Source organism: Malania oleifera, chromosome 8 (assembly GCF_029873635.1).
Source record: "Malania oleifera isolate guangnan ecotype guangnan chromosome 8, ASM2987363v1, whole genome shotgun sequence".
Classification (NCBI taxonomy): domain Eukaryota; kingdom Viridiplantae; phylum Streptophyta; class Magnoliopsida; order Santalales; family Ximeniaceae; genus Malania; species Malania oleifera.
The window spans coordinates 69787971-69802371 of record NC_080424.1 but is presented as its reverse complement, the minus strand read 5'-3'; the positions used below and the strand labels follow the sequence as shown (position 1 = coordinate 69802371).

Below are 14401 nucleotides of genomic sequence, written 5' to 3'. Positions count from 1 at the left end.
AATAATTAGGGTTAATTTTTTAATTAAACTTTCTCAAAACACCGGTCGTGTCCCAAATGGTTATATTTTTTGGGAAACTTATATATACACCCTCATTTGTCATGATTAGGAAGAGATTAGCAATTCAATTAGAAAAAAAATCTCTGAAAATACTTAAGCTATGTTTGCACTCTTACAAGAATATATTATTCTCTTGCTCATTGTCTTGTGAAATTTATCCAAGAGAGCTTTGATTATCAATCTCTATTTGCATATTATTGCACTTGGAAGATTGATTGATTTTATTGTGAGCTTCACACATTTGTTCAAAAATCTTTACTCTCATATATTCATTTTTATTTACAAAATCTTTTGAGAGTAAACCTTAAAGTTCTTCCCATATTATTTGATTGATATATTTCTTTGGGAAAAACTCTTTCATGACTTGTGTGTCTTTGCATACTCATTGCAAGAATCAAAGGCTTGCTTTGTGTCTATTGAAAAATAATTTTTGAAGCTAATCTTCATTGCCACCTATACTTCATTGTTGGAAAATATTTTGTGGTAGATATTATTTTTGTGCCTTGAAACCCTTGATAAATACATAGAGTGCATTATACTTTAGTATCAAGGATCATAGTCTTTAGCATCACTCACATTATTACATAGTACATTTGCTTTGAGAGATATAAATCCAAATACTCTAATGAGCATTAATTCTTATCATACTAGAGTGCATTGGAAGAACTGTAGTACATATCTGCTTAGCTTAGAAGCGTTTATGTTGTACACAAAATTTTATACTTGTTGATTGTATTCTAGGCGAGGCTATGAGGAGGTAGTAATCTAGCCTATAAGGATTGGTTGTATTACAGGCGTGACCTAAGGGGGTGTTGATCTGACTTGTAAGGATCAGTTGTAAAGGTTAAGGTCAGTCTTATGAATCTAACCTGGGGTTTCCCTTACCCAAAAATGAAATGGTGTTTGTAAACGGTGTCACTCCACCCATAAGTGAGCAAAGGTAATGAATCCTCTAAGCTGGTTTTGCTTGAGGCGGGGACATAGACACAGTTGCCAAAACTCGATAACACATTTGGTGTCACTCTTGTTTTACTTGCTTTACATTTTGTGCTTGCTTGCTTTTCTGTATTTGCTGGAATCATTGCACTGACATTTTGATATATTTATTTTTGATTGCTTGTAAAATACTAGAACTTCTTTATCTATCTAACCTATCTAAACATACAAGTATAAGTTGAATTGGAACTGCTTAATAAAGACCTTAGGTTGCGGTATACTGCTGCTGGTTAATATTGATCCTAAAATTTTTAAATCTCCAATTCACCTCCTATTGGGATTACACCAATTCCAACACTCTATTATTAGATTCAAATAATTAATTGCTAATAAATTAAAAGTAAAAATTTTAAATTAGCATAAATATTAATTACTTTAATTAGATATAAAAGTAAAAATTTTAAATTAGCATAAATATTAATTACTTTAATTAGATATATATATATATATATATATATTGTTAATTAAAGATATTAATCATAAGGTTTTAATTGAAATTTAATTAATTATTAATTTGGAAATAATTATAATTTTAATTAGAATATATAAAAATGATAATTGAAAATATTATTTAATATAAACTTTATTTAAATTTAAGGCAAATGACATTAACCTTCCCTGAGGTTTCAAAAATCTCAGAAACCTCTCCCAAGGTTTCAAGAATTCCAAGAACCTCCATTGAGATTTGTCAAAAAGACACAAACCTTCTCTTGTATTTTTTAAAAAGATAAGTTTTTCGAGAGAATGTTTGTTATCTTTTTGGTAAACATCTGGGAAGCCTGCGGCATTTTTGTAATCTAAGTGGAGGTTAATGAAATTTCTAAAACTTCAAAAGATGTCCTATCTTTTTGTCAAACTTGGGGGAAAATTTGTGTCTTTTGCCCTTTAAATTATTAATTACAAATATTAATTAGGAAATTTTAACTAATTTTTTAATTAGATAATATTTAAAATGTCTATTAAGAGTGTTAATATTTATGTTAACTAACATTTTAATCGACAGTTGTACTTCATTGAATAACAATAAATTTTAATATAATATATAGACATTATATTATGCTCAATTATTTTGATTAATCGATTACTAGGTGTTAAATATTTTAATTTATAATTTTTAAATTTATATTAGATATACATTTAGTTAAGTATGCTTAGTAGGTTTTTGTGTTAAAAAAATATAATGTTTGTTGAATCAAACATTGAAGAAAATCCTATGTACATTTTTTAGAGCCTTACAACGTGAACCAAAAAAAAAAAATTATTCTTATGAGACAGCCATCCTAATTTAAGGAATGAGATTTTAGAAAATGTCATTCCATGTAAACATTTTTGGTGTTTGCGAACCAAATGACCCCTTAAATCTACTAGTCGAGCCATGCTTAGCCAATGCCTTTTGGGCTTGTCATGGGATCATGCATTAAGTAATACAATGAGGATAAATTATAATCACTCCATTTGAAGTTTGTAATAATTACACTAATGCTTGTAATATTTAAAAATTGGGCTAACACTACTTTTCGATATGGATAAATTGATGTGTTTGTTTTTGCAATATTAGATGTTTTTCCTTTTGTGTCATACACAATGTTTATAATCTACTAGTCGAGCCATACTAGTATTGATATTGAATGTGATTCAAAGATTGTCGTAAATTGGATAAGAACAAGGAGGTGCTCCTTATGGTATTTATGAGATTTTTGGGAGCAGCTGATTGGTTTTTTGGAGGGAGTAGACTTTTCGATTAAACATTGGTATAGAGAAGGAAATAAAGTGGTAGATGCCTTGACTCGTCAAAGTGTTAGGGGGAGGAATAGGTTGTTTACAAATAGTAGTAATCTCCCTAGAGTTATCAAGGGGTTATATAAATTGGAGAAGATGGGTACGACTTATTTGAGGTATGTTTAGCTGATTTCTTATTGGTTTTAGTTTATGCTTTATGTTATTTATCTTTTGTTTGTTTTGTTGCTTGATATTTAGCTTGTAGGTCTTTGTTTTGTTTTGTTTGATTTGGTTTTGTAATCTTTTTTTGGCTGGATGCTGATGGTGTTTTTGGGAAGCCTTTAAAGGTTTGTCTTTTGTCCCTCCCTTTAAATATCTTGTAACCACGATATTCCTCCGCCAAAAATGAAGGTTTATCAATAAATAAATAGAGGTCCCGTCCTTCTTAAAAAAAATATATATATATATATATATATACACAATGTTTATAATGTTTAAGTGCAACCCTAATGCTCATTAATTGGCATGATTAAGTTAAAAATTGTGATTAAGCAATGCATATATTGAATCCACAGGCATGTAAGCCCACCAAGTTGATGTAGGATAAAATGATACTGTTCCAATACCTAATAATTACCAACTCATGCCAAGTTTGGCATCATAAATTTTGGATCTTAAATTTAAAATGAAGTAAGTTTAGATAAATTTCAATACAATATTATATGAATTCAATACAAATTCAAATATAAGATGTCTCCAAATATAAAGTCAATTTTTTATAAATTTGAAAAAAGTAATAGAATATTTAGATAAAAACATAAGTACTACTGTAAATATGTGCTGATGGCATCACCTAAAATTAACTCCCAATCCTTTTACCTAACAACCACAACCAATAATTTACTTAACCTCAGAGAACTAATCCATCTCCCGATCCAAACCTGAAATCTTTAAAATGAATATCAAAACTTAAACCCAAATAGCCCTAAAACACAAGAACTCACTGTATATTATGTTACTCCTCAATTGAAGTTACATATATAGGAATACAATTTTTTTTTTTTTTTTGGGGGGGTTGACCTAGGCATACCATTTTTTTATTCTCTGCCTGCTTCAATCTTACGAGAGCTAACAGTTCTTCTGTACTACTGAGAAAAGCAAAATCAGATAACAAGCATACAGCTTCATCTAACATCAAATGAAATACGTTAACAGAAGCTAGAAGTCACCGATACAGATGTACACTCATGACTAACAATATATTTTATATATATACACCCCTGGGACAGCAAACCAACCAAAACATACAACAGCAGACGAAATGAAAACGTACAGCAAATTAATGTAAATGACAGAATGAGAACAACTGCAATCCATCTTGAATAATGACAAAAACATATAGACAAGCTACACAACTATGGAAATGATCCTGCACTGTTACAACAAATACTAGCAAGATTTGGTTGTCCGGGAGATTAATACCCAACTCTTGGTATTACTATTAACAATCACATGCATAGGCATAACAAGTAACATCAAACTAGCAGTACACCCGAGAGAACCGAACTACTTCAACTTTCGAAGTGATCCTGCAACGTTGGAGTTGATTGATCCAACCCATCAATAATCCCATCATGCCAGTAGCTACCTAGCTCGCTCGCTCGCTCGTTGCTCATGGCCCCAAACGGTAAGGACCATCGCCCATATAGTGACCTTCCATATAAAGGGCTGCATTCTGCGGATGAAGGCCGTCCATCACCATAAATTGCATGTCTTCAGAGGGTTTCCAGTGTCGTTTCCGCTGGTTTATGAACCAGTTGTTGATTTGTTTCTGGTCCAAACCAGTGGATTCAGCCAAGGCCACCTTCTCCGTCTCCTGTGATTATATACATGTCACATGAGTCCACGCATTAATTATAACATTGACATCAAGAAAAGAAACAACTAAAGCTAAAAACTCGCGTTTTCAACAAGTACCTTTCATCAATGTGCAGCACTTAACATATATATATATATATATATATATACCATTCTAAAAGTCTGGAGGGATATGCAAAAATGATACGAGTAAAAAAGTGGAAAAACATACTGAAGGATATGGCCATTTGTAGTGCAGCTCCCACCAAGTAAGCAGCTTCTGCCTTGCATCTTTGGGTAGTTTCCCTTTCTTCTTTTTCTTGGAGAGCTCCTGCTTGAGGCTACTTAAGTAACCACTATACTTCCTCAATAGGTGGTTCTTAAGTTCCCGGTCTTCAGCTCGTGGATCAATCTCGGGAAGTTCTGTTTCTCCACCACTATTGTTATCTTGGTCCTCCTCTGACGAACCGACACCCTCACACTTCTCATCTGGGCATTCATTAAAAATGTATGAACATAAAAAGTAAACATAATTTGTATGTACTAGGCCCATTATTATTTTACATAATTTTTTTCCTGTTAAGAGCATTATTGCAAATATTCAGCAACTTAAATCTTTCTATCCTGACAACATATAATTTCAGTGATCATGGAGGAATGCCAAGACCAAAAATAACTTACAAGGACGCTTTGAAATTGTTAATAATTCAGAGAACACCATTCAGCTATCTTGACTTCCCCCACCTCCCAAAAAAACAAAAAATAAAAATAAAAAAACGAAAAAGATTGATGTGTTGTTTCATTTTTTTTTTTAAAAAGTATTAGATGCCATGAAGGAAGAAAAATGTCAGAAAATCTGCCCAATCTCCTCACCATGAACACTGCAGATTATGGCATCATAGATGAAAAAACTTGAATCTTATATATAAGATGCTACTTCACGATAAGGACACTGTACCCCTTTATTTTCTATTTTGTTTTCTAAATGTAAAAAACAATATAAGGTGGACATTTTGCACATGGCAGACCCCCGACCAGTATGCTAAAAGAAATTGCAATATAAAGGAAAATGGTTAGATCCATAGAAGGCACTGTAGCACCAGCTACAAGAATAAAAGACTACTTAAAAAGAAGACAGTATTTCTTTTCTCAGAATCACAGGTTGAAATTATATATCCTCTAAATAAAATATAGATTTTTTCCTCACCATCTTTTTAGTTAAATCTTTTTTAGGTGTAAAGTATTAGTGAGTGAAAAGCATAACTTCAATTCATTGGATTCCATTTATTACCATACTGCAATTGGATGGCATAAAGCAATTTGATGCAGAAAATTTCCAAAAGCTCTGCTCAATCAAAAAAGAATCAACCTAAACAATTAAGATTCATTCATCAATGTATTATTACTATTTGAGCCCGTAGTTTTCATGAGAGCTTGATACACGTGGATGAATACCAAATTGACCCAAAAACTTGACCCTATTAGGTCTTCGACCCAATTATGTATACCCATCCTTCATCATATTTTCCCAATGTGAGGCAAACTCACAAGTGGAATTTTCAACAATTACCATTTCAACTAATAATCTCATATTCATAAGCTACACACCATTCTTAGATCCATCTTCCTAGCCTAGATAATCCTTATTGGCCTCAATCAAACACTTTGTCCTCCAACTGATAGCATGTCAATAGAATTAGTTTCACACCTCTACTTTGCGATGTCGCTTGCTCAGAATTATGAACTGTCGGCTCTAATACCACTTGTTAGTACTAGGGGAGTCTTCATGGGGGACTAGATACACATGAGTGAGAACCAACTTGACCCAAAAGTTTAAGTCTATTAGGTCTTGGGTCCAACATACATATAAGCACCCATCCTTTATCATATTTTCCATGTGGGACAAACTCACAAGTGAAATTTTCAACAATTACCATACTAACTGATAATCTCATATTCATAAACTACATCACCAGCCACTGCCTTTGGAGAGCCGTGCACAATTACTCCTCTATACTAATTTGAATGATTTACTCATTTTATTATATTTATATACAAAGCCAACTATATTAGTCAATATGCACTCGGGCAAGTCGACTTGCTAGGGTTTCAATCAATTCTAGGTTCACCATGCATTAATATCAACTAAATTCTTGCTCCCCTTTGACATCCATGTAACTCAACATACTCGGTTAAACAACACCGTTCAATGCAAGATACCATATCTTGAAGGCCTAGAAGTTTGCAACACAATGTCCATCTCAACCTTATCCTATAATGCTTCAAATTAAGCCAAAACAATGTCAAAAGCCCATTTAGAATATTTTGCACATGTAACTATAAATTTGAAAATTGACTATAATAGATTGATTTTAACAATAACAAAACTTGGGTGCTATGTGTTGTGTTTAGTACAAAACATATGTGTTATGCGTCAAATTGGATTTATTATCTTGGGTTGAAAATTTAGTGATTTTAAAGCCTTACATGAACATGATGATTTGTGTGTATTTATGGCTAACAATACATGATATAATAATTCTTGAAGCGATTATTTTAGGGATTAATCTGTGCATAGATCTCGGATTTGATCAAATGGAGATTGCATATGACTCTGCTTGGTTGGTTCAGTAGATAAATTCTGGGAAGTGCTCGTTTTGGAACTTATGGGAATTGTGGGAATAGCTTATGCTAGCATTGAGAGACATACAGTTCAAAGTGGAACATGTTTACAAGGAGACGAATAAAAGTGCAGATTTCTTTGCCAAACAGGGTGAATCTGGTATTTCTCGATCATATAGTTGTCAGGATGATCTTCCACAGTAAGTCAGGGGAATGATTCGATTGGATTTGTTGGGATTTCCTTCTTTGCGCTCGTGATGTTTTGTGTTATCTCCTAGAGTTCTGTTTGTTTTCCACTTATAGTTGTTTAGTTCTTAGTTTTTTGTTTGGTTGCTGGTCATTGGTTTATAGGTTTTGATTATATTGGTCAAGTTAGTTTTAGGATCTTGGAGTTTGATTTTATTATTCCAAAATCTCAAGATTGGAATCATGATATTCCTCTCCCATAAGTGAGGGGTTTTCTAACAAAGTTAGGAGGTGCCGGCCTCTTTTACTAAAAAACAAATAATAATAATTCTTGAAACAAGTCTGAAACATGTTCTGGTATTGTATAGCATGAGCAAATTGATGCTTTGGGTAATTAGACATGACAAGCTAGATTGCGCATGAGCATAGTACTCAGGCCGTTGACTCCAGCTCAGTTGTGTTTTACGTAGTTATTTTTGGAAATTCTTGTCACAATTAACTCCTAAAGCATTATCACCCACGATAGTGAAGACACAGCAAGTAGAGAATATCACATGGTAGGTCTCACATATAACGCAATGGGACCCACTGTTCCGTATGTTTTCATTAGATGGAAGGGTATGATGGGAGGACCATGTTGGGTCCTCCCGAAGGACCTAATTTTTTCTCCAGTTAATTAGGACCAGCAAAACTTGCATTCAATGTGCATTATTACTTGAATTTGATTTGAGGCGTTATTGTTGTATATTTGCTCGAGTCAAATTGACTTGGGTGATGGTATTTTGCCCAAGCAGTAGACAATAAGAAGAATTCTTAATATTCAAATATTCGAGTCATACTGAATTTTGACACAAGGTACTTATTAGATTGAATAAATACATTAGATCTAATAGAATGATAATTTTTCAATATCCAGACTAATACCAATCCAACCCATTTCATGAATAAGATGGAACTAATTAACCAACCAACAAAGATATCTATTGTCTTATATTTGGGACTGAATATTTCATTTGTTCCTATTCCAAGGGAATGCAATACAATTTTACATATTTTGTTGCTTCTTGTACATTGAATGAAGAAATTCTTTTCAAATATAAAAGAGACGTTGGAGCCTCTAGCTTTTTGTTCTACATTGGTTACAACTTGCGGCCCATCCAACTTAACAATACTTTGGGTAGCATTCAAATGTACGTGAAGCACAACAAATACAAGGGATTCATGTACCAATAGAGAGACTCAACCCTCCTCAAGGTGGGAGGCACCCGTACTATTGTTGAATAGTGGAATACCCAAGTGAGGTTCTTGAGAAGTGGATATAGGTCACCTAAGAGCAAACCACTATAAACTTTGATGTCATGTTTAATTAGTTGTTTATGGTTGCTTTATCGCTTATATTCGGTTTGTGAGTTATTGATATATAGCTTCTGCATTTAGTTTCTAAACAAGTTTTTACAAGGCTGTCATAACCAGCCAACACAAGGGCAGCTTCAATATAATTTAACAATGCATATGATTAAGAAAATATGGTTATATTCTTGGGAAAAAAGGTAACTTTACAAGTGAAAATTAACAAAGACAATAATCCAATAAAACAAGCTCCAAAGAAAAAATACAAATCATGCTTTCTCAAATATCAAATTACATAAATAATTTCCTAGAATTTCAGTGAAAAAAATTAAAAGTAAATATGCAAAAAATAACGTGTGACTTTTATAAAAAGGCACTGCACATAGATTGAAGCCGTGGAAAAGTTAATAACATGAGAAATTAAGAAAAGAAGAATAAATTGAGAATCAAACAATAATGTTGAAAATTTATTGCCAGATAAACTATAAGGATCAATTTTCACTCTCAAGTAAATATTGACAACAATTTGTCATCTTCAAGCTAATATTGTTGAAAACCGAAAAATAGTAACTGACATGAAAATTTATAGGTGATCATTTTTCACTTCAATCGTCATTAATTCTTGAAAAATATTCTCTGAATAAACTTGTATACCACGTTCTCATGTGCAAACAACACTTAAAATAATAAAAAGTTAGTAACAGGAGCAAAAAATAAATAAATCATACAAGGCTCTAGATGTTGGCCATTTTACTTAAAGAGTTTCCATATTGGACAAGACTAAGGAAGAGTGGCTAATATATAAGCATGGGCCAAAACCTAATAGCTTAAGCCTTCGGACCAAGTTGATGCTCAAATATCTACTTCAAGCTAGCAAACAATGATCTCCTAACCTTAACATGTCGTACTAGCTAGAGGTATGTTATTGACATGTAAGAACTAAATCTCCCCACATGCCTAATAAATCAAAGACCAAGTTTGCAACCAAGACCAATAAGGCAGTATCATCCAAGTTTTTTGATACACATACGCACATGCACTCACACACACAAGCTAGATAAAATGTGGGAGGCACAATGGATTTAAAAAGATTTGAAGGTAAAACGAAATTCGAGACACAATATGACAAACGCCTACCAAATCAGCTATTGGGGAATCATGCTTGCTCTTCAAAAGATAGTTTCCCTTGAAAGTGGTGTACCAAAAACTCACAAGTCACAAATCAAAGGGGAATTATTATCTACTTGTGAGTTATCCACATCAGATACAAGCAAAGAGTAAGAGTGACTAACATAAATGCATAGCCTAAAACCTTAGTGGACATTTGGTTTGAGGAATCTTTCAACAGAATGTGATGTTCATTGCATCCCATTCCCACATTTTCTTTCGACCCAAATCTAACATGATGATCATATGGCATTTCCTAGATTTTCTACAAAACATGGGAATCACATTCCTATATTCTGCCACATGTGAATTTCTTGAGATCCTATATTTGGGATCAAATTGCTCTCACCATTTTGGCCAATTAAAAGGGCATCCCTAGACTATAAGGGCTCCCTACTTTGAAAGGGTAGGGGGAAGTTGTCACAGTGTATATAGTCTTACCCCTACTTTTATGTAGAGAGGCTATTTCCATATAAACTCAATTCTGTGACCAGCCAATCACAAAGGAGCAACCTTATGGTTGATCAGAGGACCTCAATGGTTGAAATATAAAGACCATATTTTAGTTAATTAGATTAAATATTGAACTTATGATGGCTGAAAATTATAGGTCATAACTTTAATTAAGTTCATTTTCTTAGTAGGTTTCTTGTGCTAATGTGCAATTATTTTTTTCATATATTGTTTATACATGATCAAGGTTATAACAATCATCTCCTTAAAATACACGTCATCATTCCCATGTTGAATCACACATTAGGCATCTTAAGACGCAAACCAAGAAAATAATATTTACATAAGATATGCATCTAATTCTCAAGAATCTCATTCAAAAGTCAAACGCCCCTTATTGCTTAAAATAGTGGATCACATTTGTGATATGTGCTCATGCTTATTCATGCATGTATATGAAGCCTACATACCCGCAATGCACTCCGAAGCTTAATAATGGTACAAGTGTCGGAGCAGGAGAACTCCATGGAAGTAGAACAACCTAGGGGAAGATGGGCATTATTTTTTGGATGATAAACTATACATGTGTGTGTGCTCCGAAAAAGAGATACCCATGAGCATGCTAAGGTGCTTTATGCCAAGTAATTAGTGAACCCAACTTTAATTCAATTATGGTTTGGGAAATGCTGCAGCTTCAACCTTCGATTCTCATTGGAAAAACATTATATTGCACTGGAAAATGTAGCACCAATGACATACTCCACTAATTCTAAATATTATCAAATAGTCTAGAGCATATAATCCAGTAATAGCTCTTAGGCATTCATTTCAAGCTTCATGCTTGTACCACTAAATAGGTAGTTGAAATAGGGCACCAAGAAACGGTTTTAAATTCAATAGCTCCTAGACATGCAGCTGAAAAAAATAAAGCCTCCATAATGACATACCTAGACACACAGTTGATCTTCAGTTTATCATCATTAGTTTATTTTCAATGGGAAGAAGTAGTCAGGATGAGAATTTCTTGCAAATCCCCACCCCCAAATTATTATTATTATTATTATTATTATTTTATTAAAAATAAATAAAATATAAAAAAACTGCTACATAGTAAACTCATATACCAATATAAATCATAGTAAATCACTAGCAATATCCGAAAGATGTGCATGCTCCCAAAACATAAAAGACATATACTAGACCAAGCAGCCAATATTGGAATACAAAAGAAACAAAGAAACAAATTAAAGCAGCAGCCAGAAACGTGCGTCCATTAAATATACATTAGCTCCTGAGACATATCAAAATAACATGAACAGAAACTCCACACAAGCTATCAAAATAACATGAACAGAAACTCCACACAATGGATGATGCTGCGAGTGTGGGTGTGTGGTTTTGTGTCGGTCTCCTTAAAATTACTAGTTTGAGGCATTTTCATGGCATGGAGATCTGCAATTGGACCGACACCAATGAGGTGCAGAATAATTGTAATCACACAATACAACATATATATAATAAAACTAACGGGGAATGAAAAGTCTGTACCCCGACTTTGAAAAATCAAACACAAAAGCCAACCCAAAGTGGGAAATATTAATTTGTATAATCAAAAAGAGCGAGAGATTGAAATGGGAAAAAATCCTGACACGGCCGTACAACCTAGATGTGAACAGCATCCTATGTTTCTCAATATTCTAACCTACACGCATGAAGAAACAAAACCTACAGATATTATATCTTTAAAAAAAAGTTAATTAAAGAGTGGGAAGAAGTACAACAGATAGCTAGCTAGCTAGCTGGGGAAATGACGACACTGATACGCCGTTTACCCCGAGGTGGATTATTAAAGAGATGGATTATTAAAGAGAAGAGACCACCGTAGAAAATGGGAAACAGCGGCGAGAGGAAGGGATTTAGATTCTGGGGAATTGGAGAAGGAAACTCGTTAAGAGTGATTCTTTGTCAGAGGAGTAGTACTGGATATCTGAATTTTAAAGCTAGCGAGGGGAGATGGATTGGAGAAGCAAACGTGGGGTTTAATGTTATTTATGGTATTAATTAAGAGGGGTTTTGTCAGTGTTCCCCTTTCCCATGTGGGTTTTGGAATTAAGATACACAGAATCAAATCTTTTGACAATGGGGAAGTCTCGTGATTAGGGTTTGTTCCCCCCCCCCCCCCCCAGCGACCACTACCGGCTGCCTCTCTCTCTCTCTTGTCTGCATTGAAAGTCTCAGTTCGGTCAAAGTTGCTTCCAGTGGCAATGAATGACCCCAAGAGGGAACAGTAAAATGTAACCCCATGCCCAAGAACTCCCTCTCTCTCTCTCTCCCCGTGAGAGACAGTTGAGAATTAGCGTGGGTTTTTGAGAGAGAGAGAAAGAGAGAGGGTACCAGAGGAGAAGATCCGGACAGGGGCGTTGGTGAGCATGTTGAGCTGGGTTTCGATCCGCCGCATGAACTCCATTGCCTCCTGCAATGGCCTCGTCAGCTCCTCCCGGTACTTCACAAGCATGTCGTAATACGCTTCCTGCATCCGTGTTTAATTAATTGGGTCAATTACTCAAATCAACACATGATTAAACACGTACGTAGATCCCTCATCATCAAAACAGCAAAATCAACTCAATTCAATTTAATTCAAAAAGTGCGTATGGTCATTACCATGAATTGATCCAGCTCTGGGTCTTTCGATCCATCTCTACTGCAGGCAACAGATCGCTGCCTCGCCTCAAACTCCTGCCGCGCCGCTGCAAGCCGCGCCACCACTTCCGGCGGAGCCCCCACCTACCACAAAAGCAAAAATAGACGCATTCTTTAAAACGAAACAAAAATTCTATTTTCTTCTGGAAAAAAACTAGCTGTAAATAGCTTGGCTTCTTCCATCTTCTCCCATAACTGTACTCATTTTGTTCTTCTTTCTCCTTTTCCTAGTTATCTTTGCGATTCATACAGAAAGGCCGGCCAGCCAACTAGGAGGGTTATTAATTATTTTTACCTTTTGACAATCCATGTAAGCTTCGAGAAGGTTGGAGTACTGAGGATGCGATATAATCTTAGCTTTAATGGCTTCCACCTCGTTGGAACTCTCACCGTTACTCCCTTGATTCATCAACGGGTACTGAAATTTCTGAGCATGCTGCGAGCTACTGGCTTCGGTCTTCACGATCGGATGCGCCTCGGATTGGAAGCACTCGCCGGATTGAAGATGAAAAGCGTTAAAACCCATCTGGGTCTGCTGATTACTTACGTTAGAACCACTATTCCCACTGCTTCGCCCATACCCAGATGAAGAATTTGGTGCAAGAACTGGACCAGCGTAAAGGAAAGTCCCCCTCGCACTTCCTGCGTTCTCGCCCATGTGACTGTATCCTTCCATTTACGAGCAAATCCCGTGAAAATCAAAGCGAAGTTTTGAATACGACCTCAAAACCCTAAAGCAGAAGACGAAAGTTGCAGAAGCCCCAGCAGCAGGAGAACAGAGGAAGCTGCTGGTCATCTACTGCGTTTCGTTACGCTTGTGTTTGTATATATTTCCCCGATGATTAATTCGATCACGAGTCATTGAGACTTTATACAGTTAATAGAGTTGTTTTAGTTTGGATCATGGAGGTCTGGAGGTGAAGTTGCACTTGGGCTCCGGCATGTTACACCGGGTCAGCGCCAGAGCGGGAGGCGGGGGGCGATAGCGGCCGGAGCCGGCGACGGCAGCGTGGCGTGGGTGGGAGTTGCTGACAAGACGTTGTTTGTTTGGAGAAAAAAAGAAATATTTGAAAACTAAAAGCGAGGAAGGAAGGCCACGAGATAAGGCAACCGGATTTGATTGATTTTCGGACGCTTTTAATTCTCGCCCGCTTTATTATTAATTTTTTTTCTTGTTGCTTTTTCGTAGTCCACTTTATATACTATTCGTTTGCCTTTTATATTTCCTACGCACAGAGCGAGCGAGAAAGAGAGAGAGAGAGAGAGAGAGAGAGAGTAGAAAATGAAA

The 14401-nt window shown here is 35.2% G+C and overlaps 1 protein-coding gene across 1 annotated transcript; it reads right to left on the bottom strand.

Annotated features, from left to right (window-relative positions):
* Nucleotides 1-4243: 4243 nt before the first annotated feature.
* LOC131161907 (homeobox protein knotted-1-like 2) lies at nucleotides 4244-14215 on the bottom strand. The gene is made up of 5 exons (XM_058117928.1): nucleotides 13409-14215; nucleotides 13075-13197; nucleotides 12805-12940; nucleotides 4865-5121; nucleotides 4244-4651 (listed from the first exon to the last, which is right to left on the bottom strand). The coding sequence occupies exons 1-5, from the start codon at nucleotides 13787-13789 to the stop codon at nucleotides 4448-4450; spliced, it is 1101 nt and encodes a 366-aa protein (XP_057973911.1). The 5' UTR covers nucleotides 13790-14215; the 3' UTR covers nucleotides 4244-4447.
* Between the last annotated feature and the right edge of the window lie 186 nt (nucleotides 14216-14401).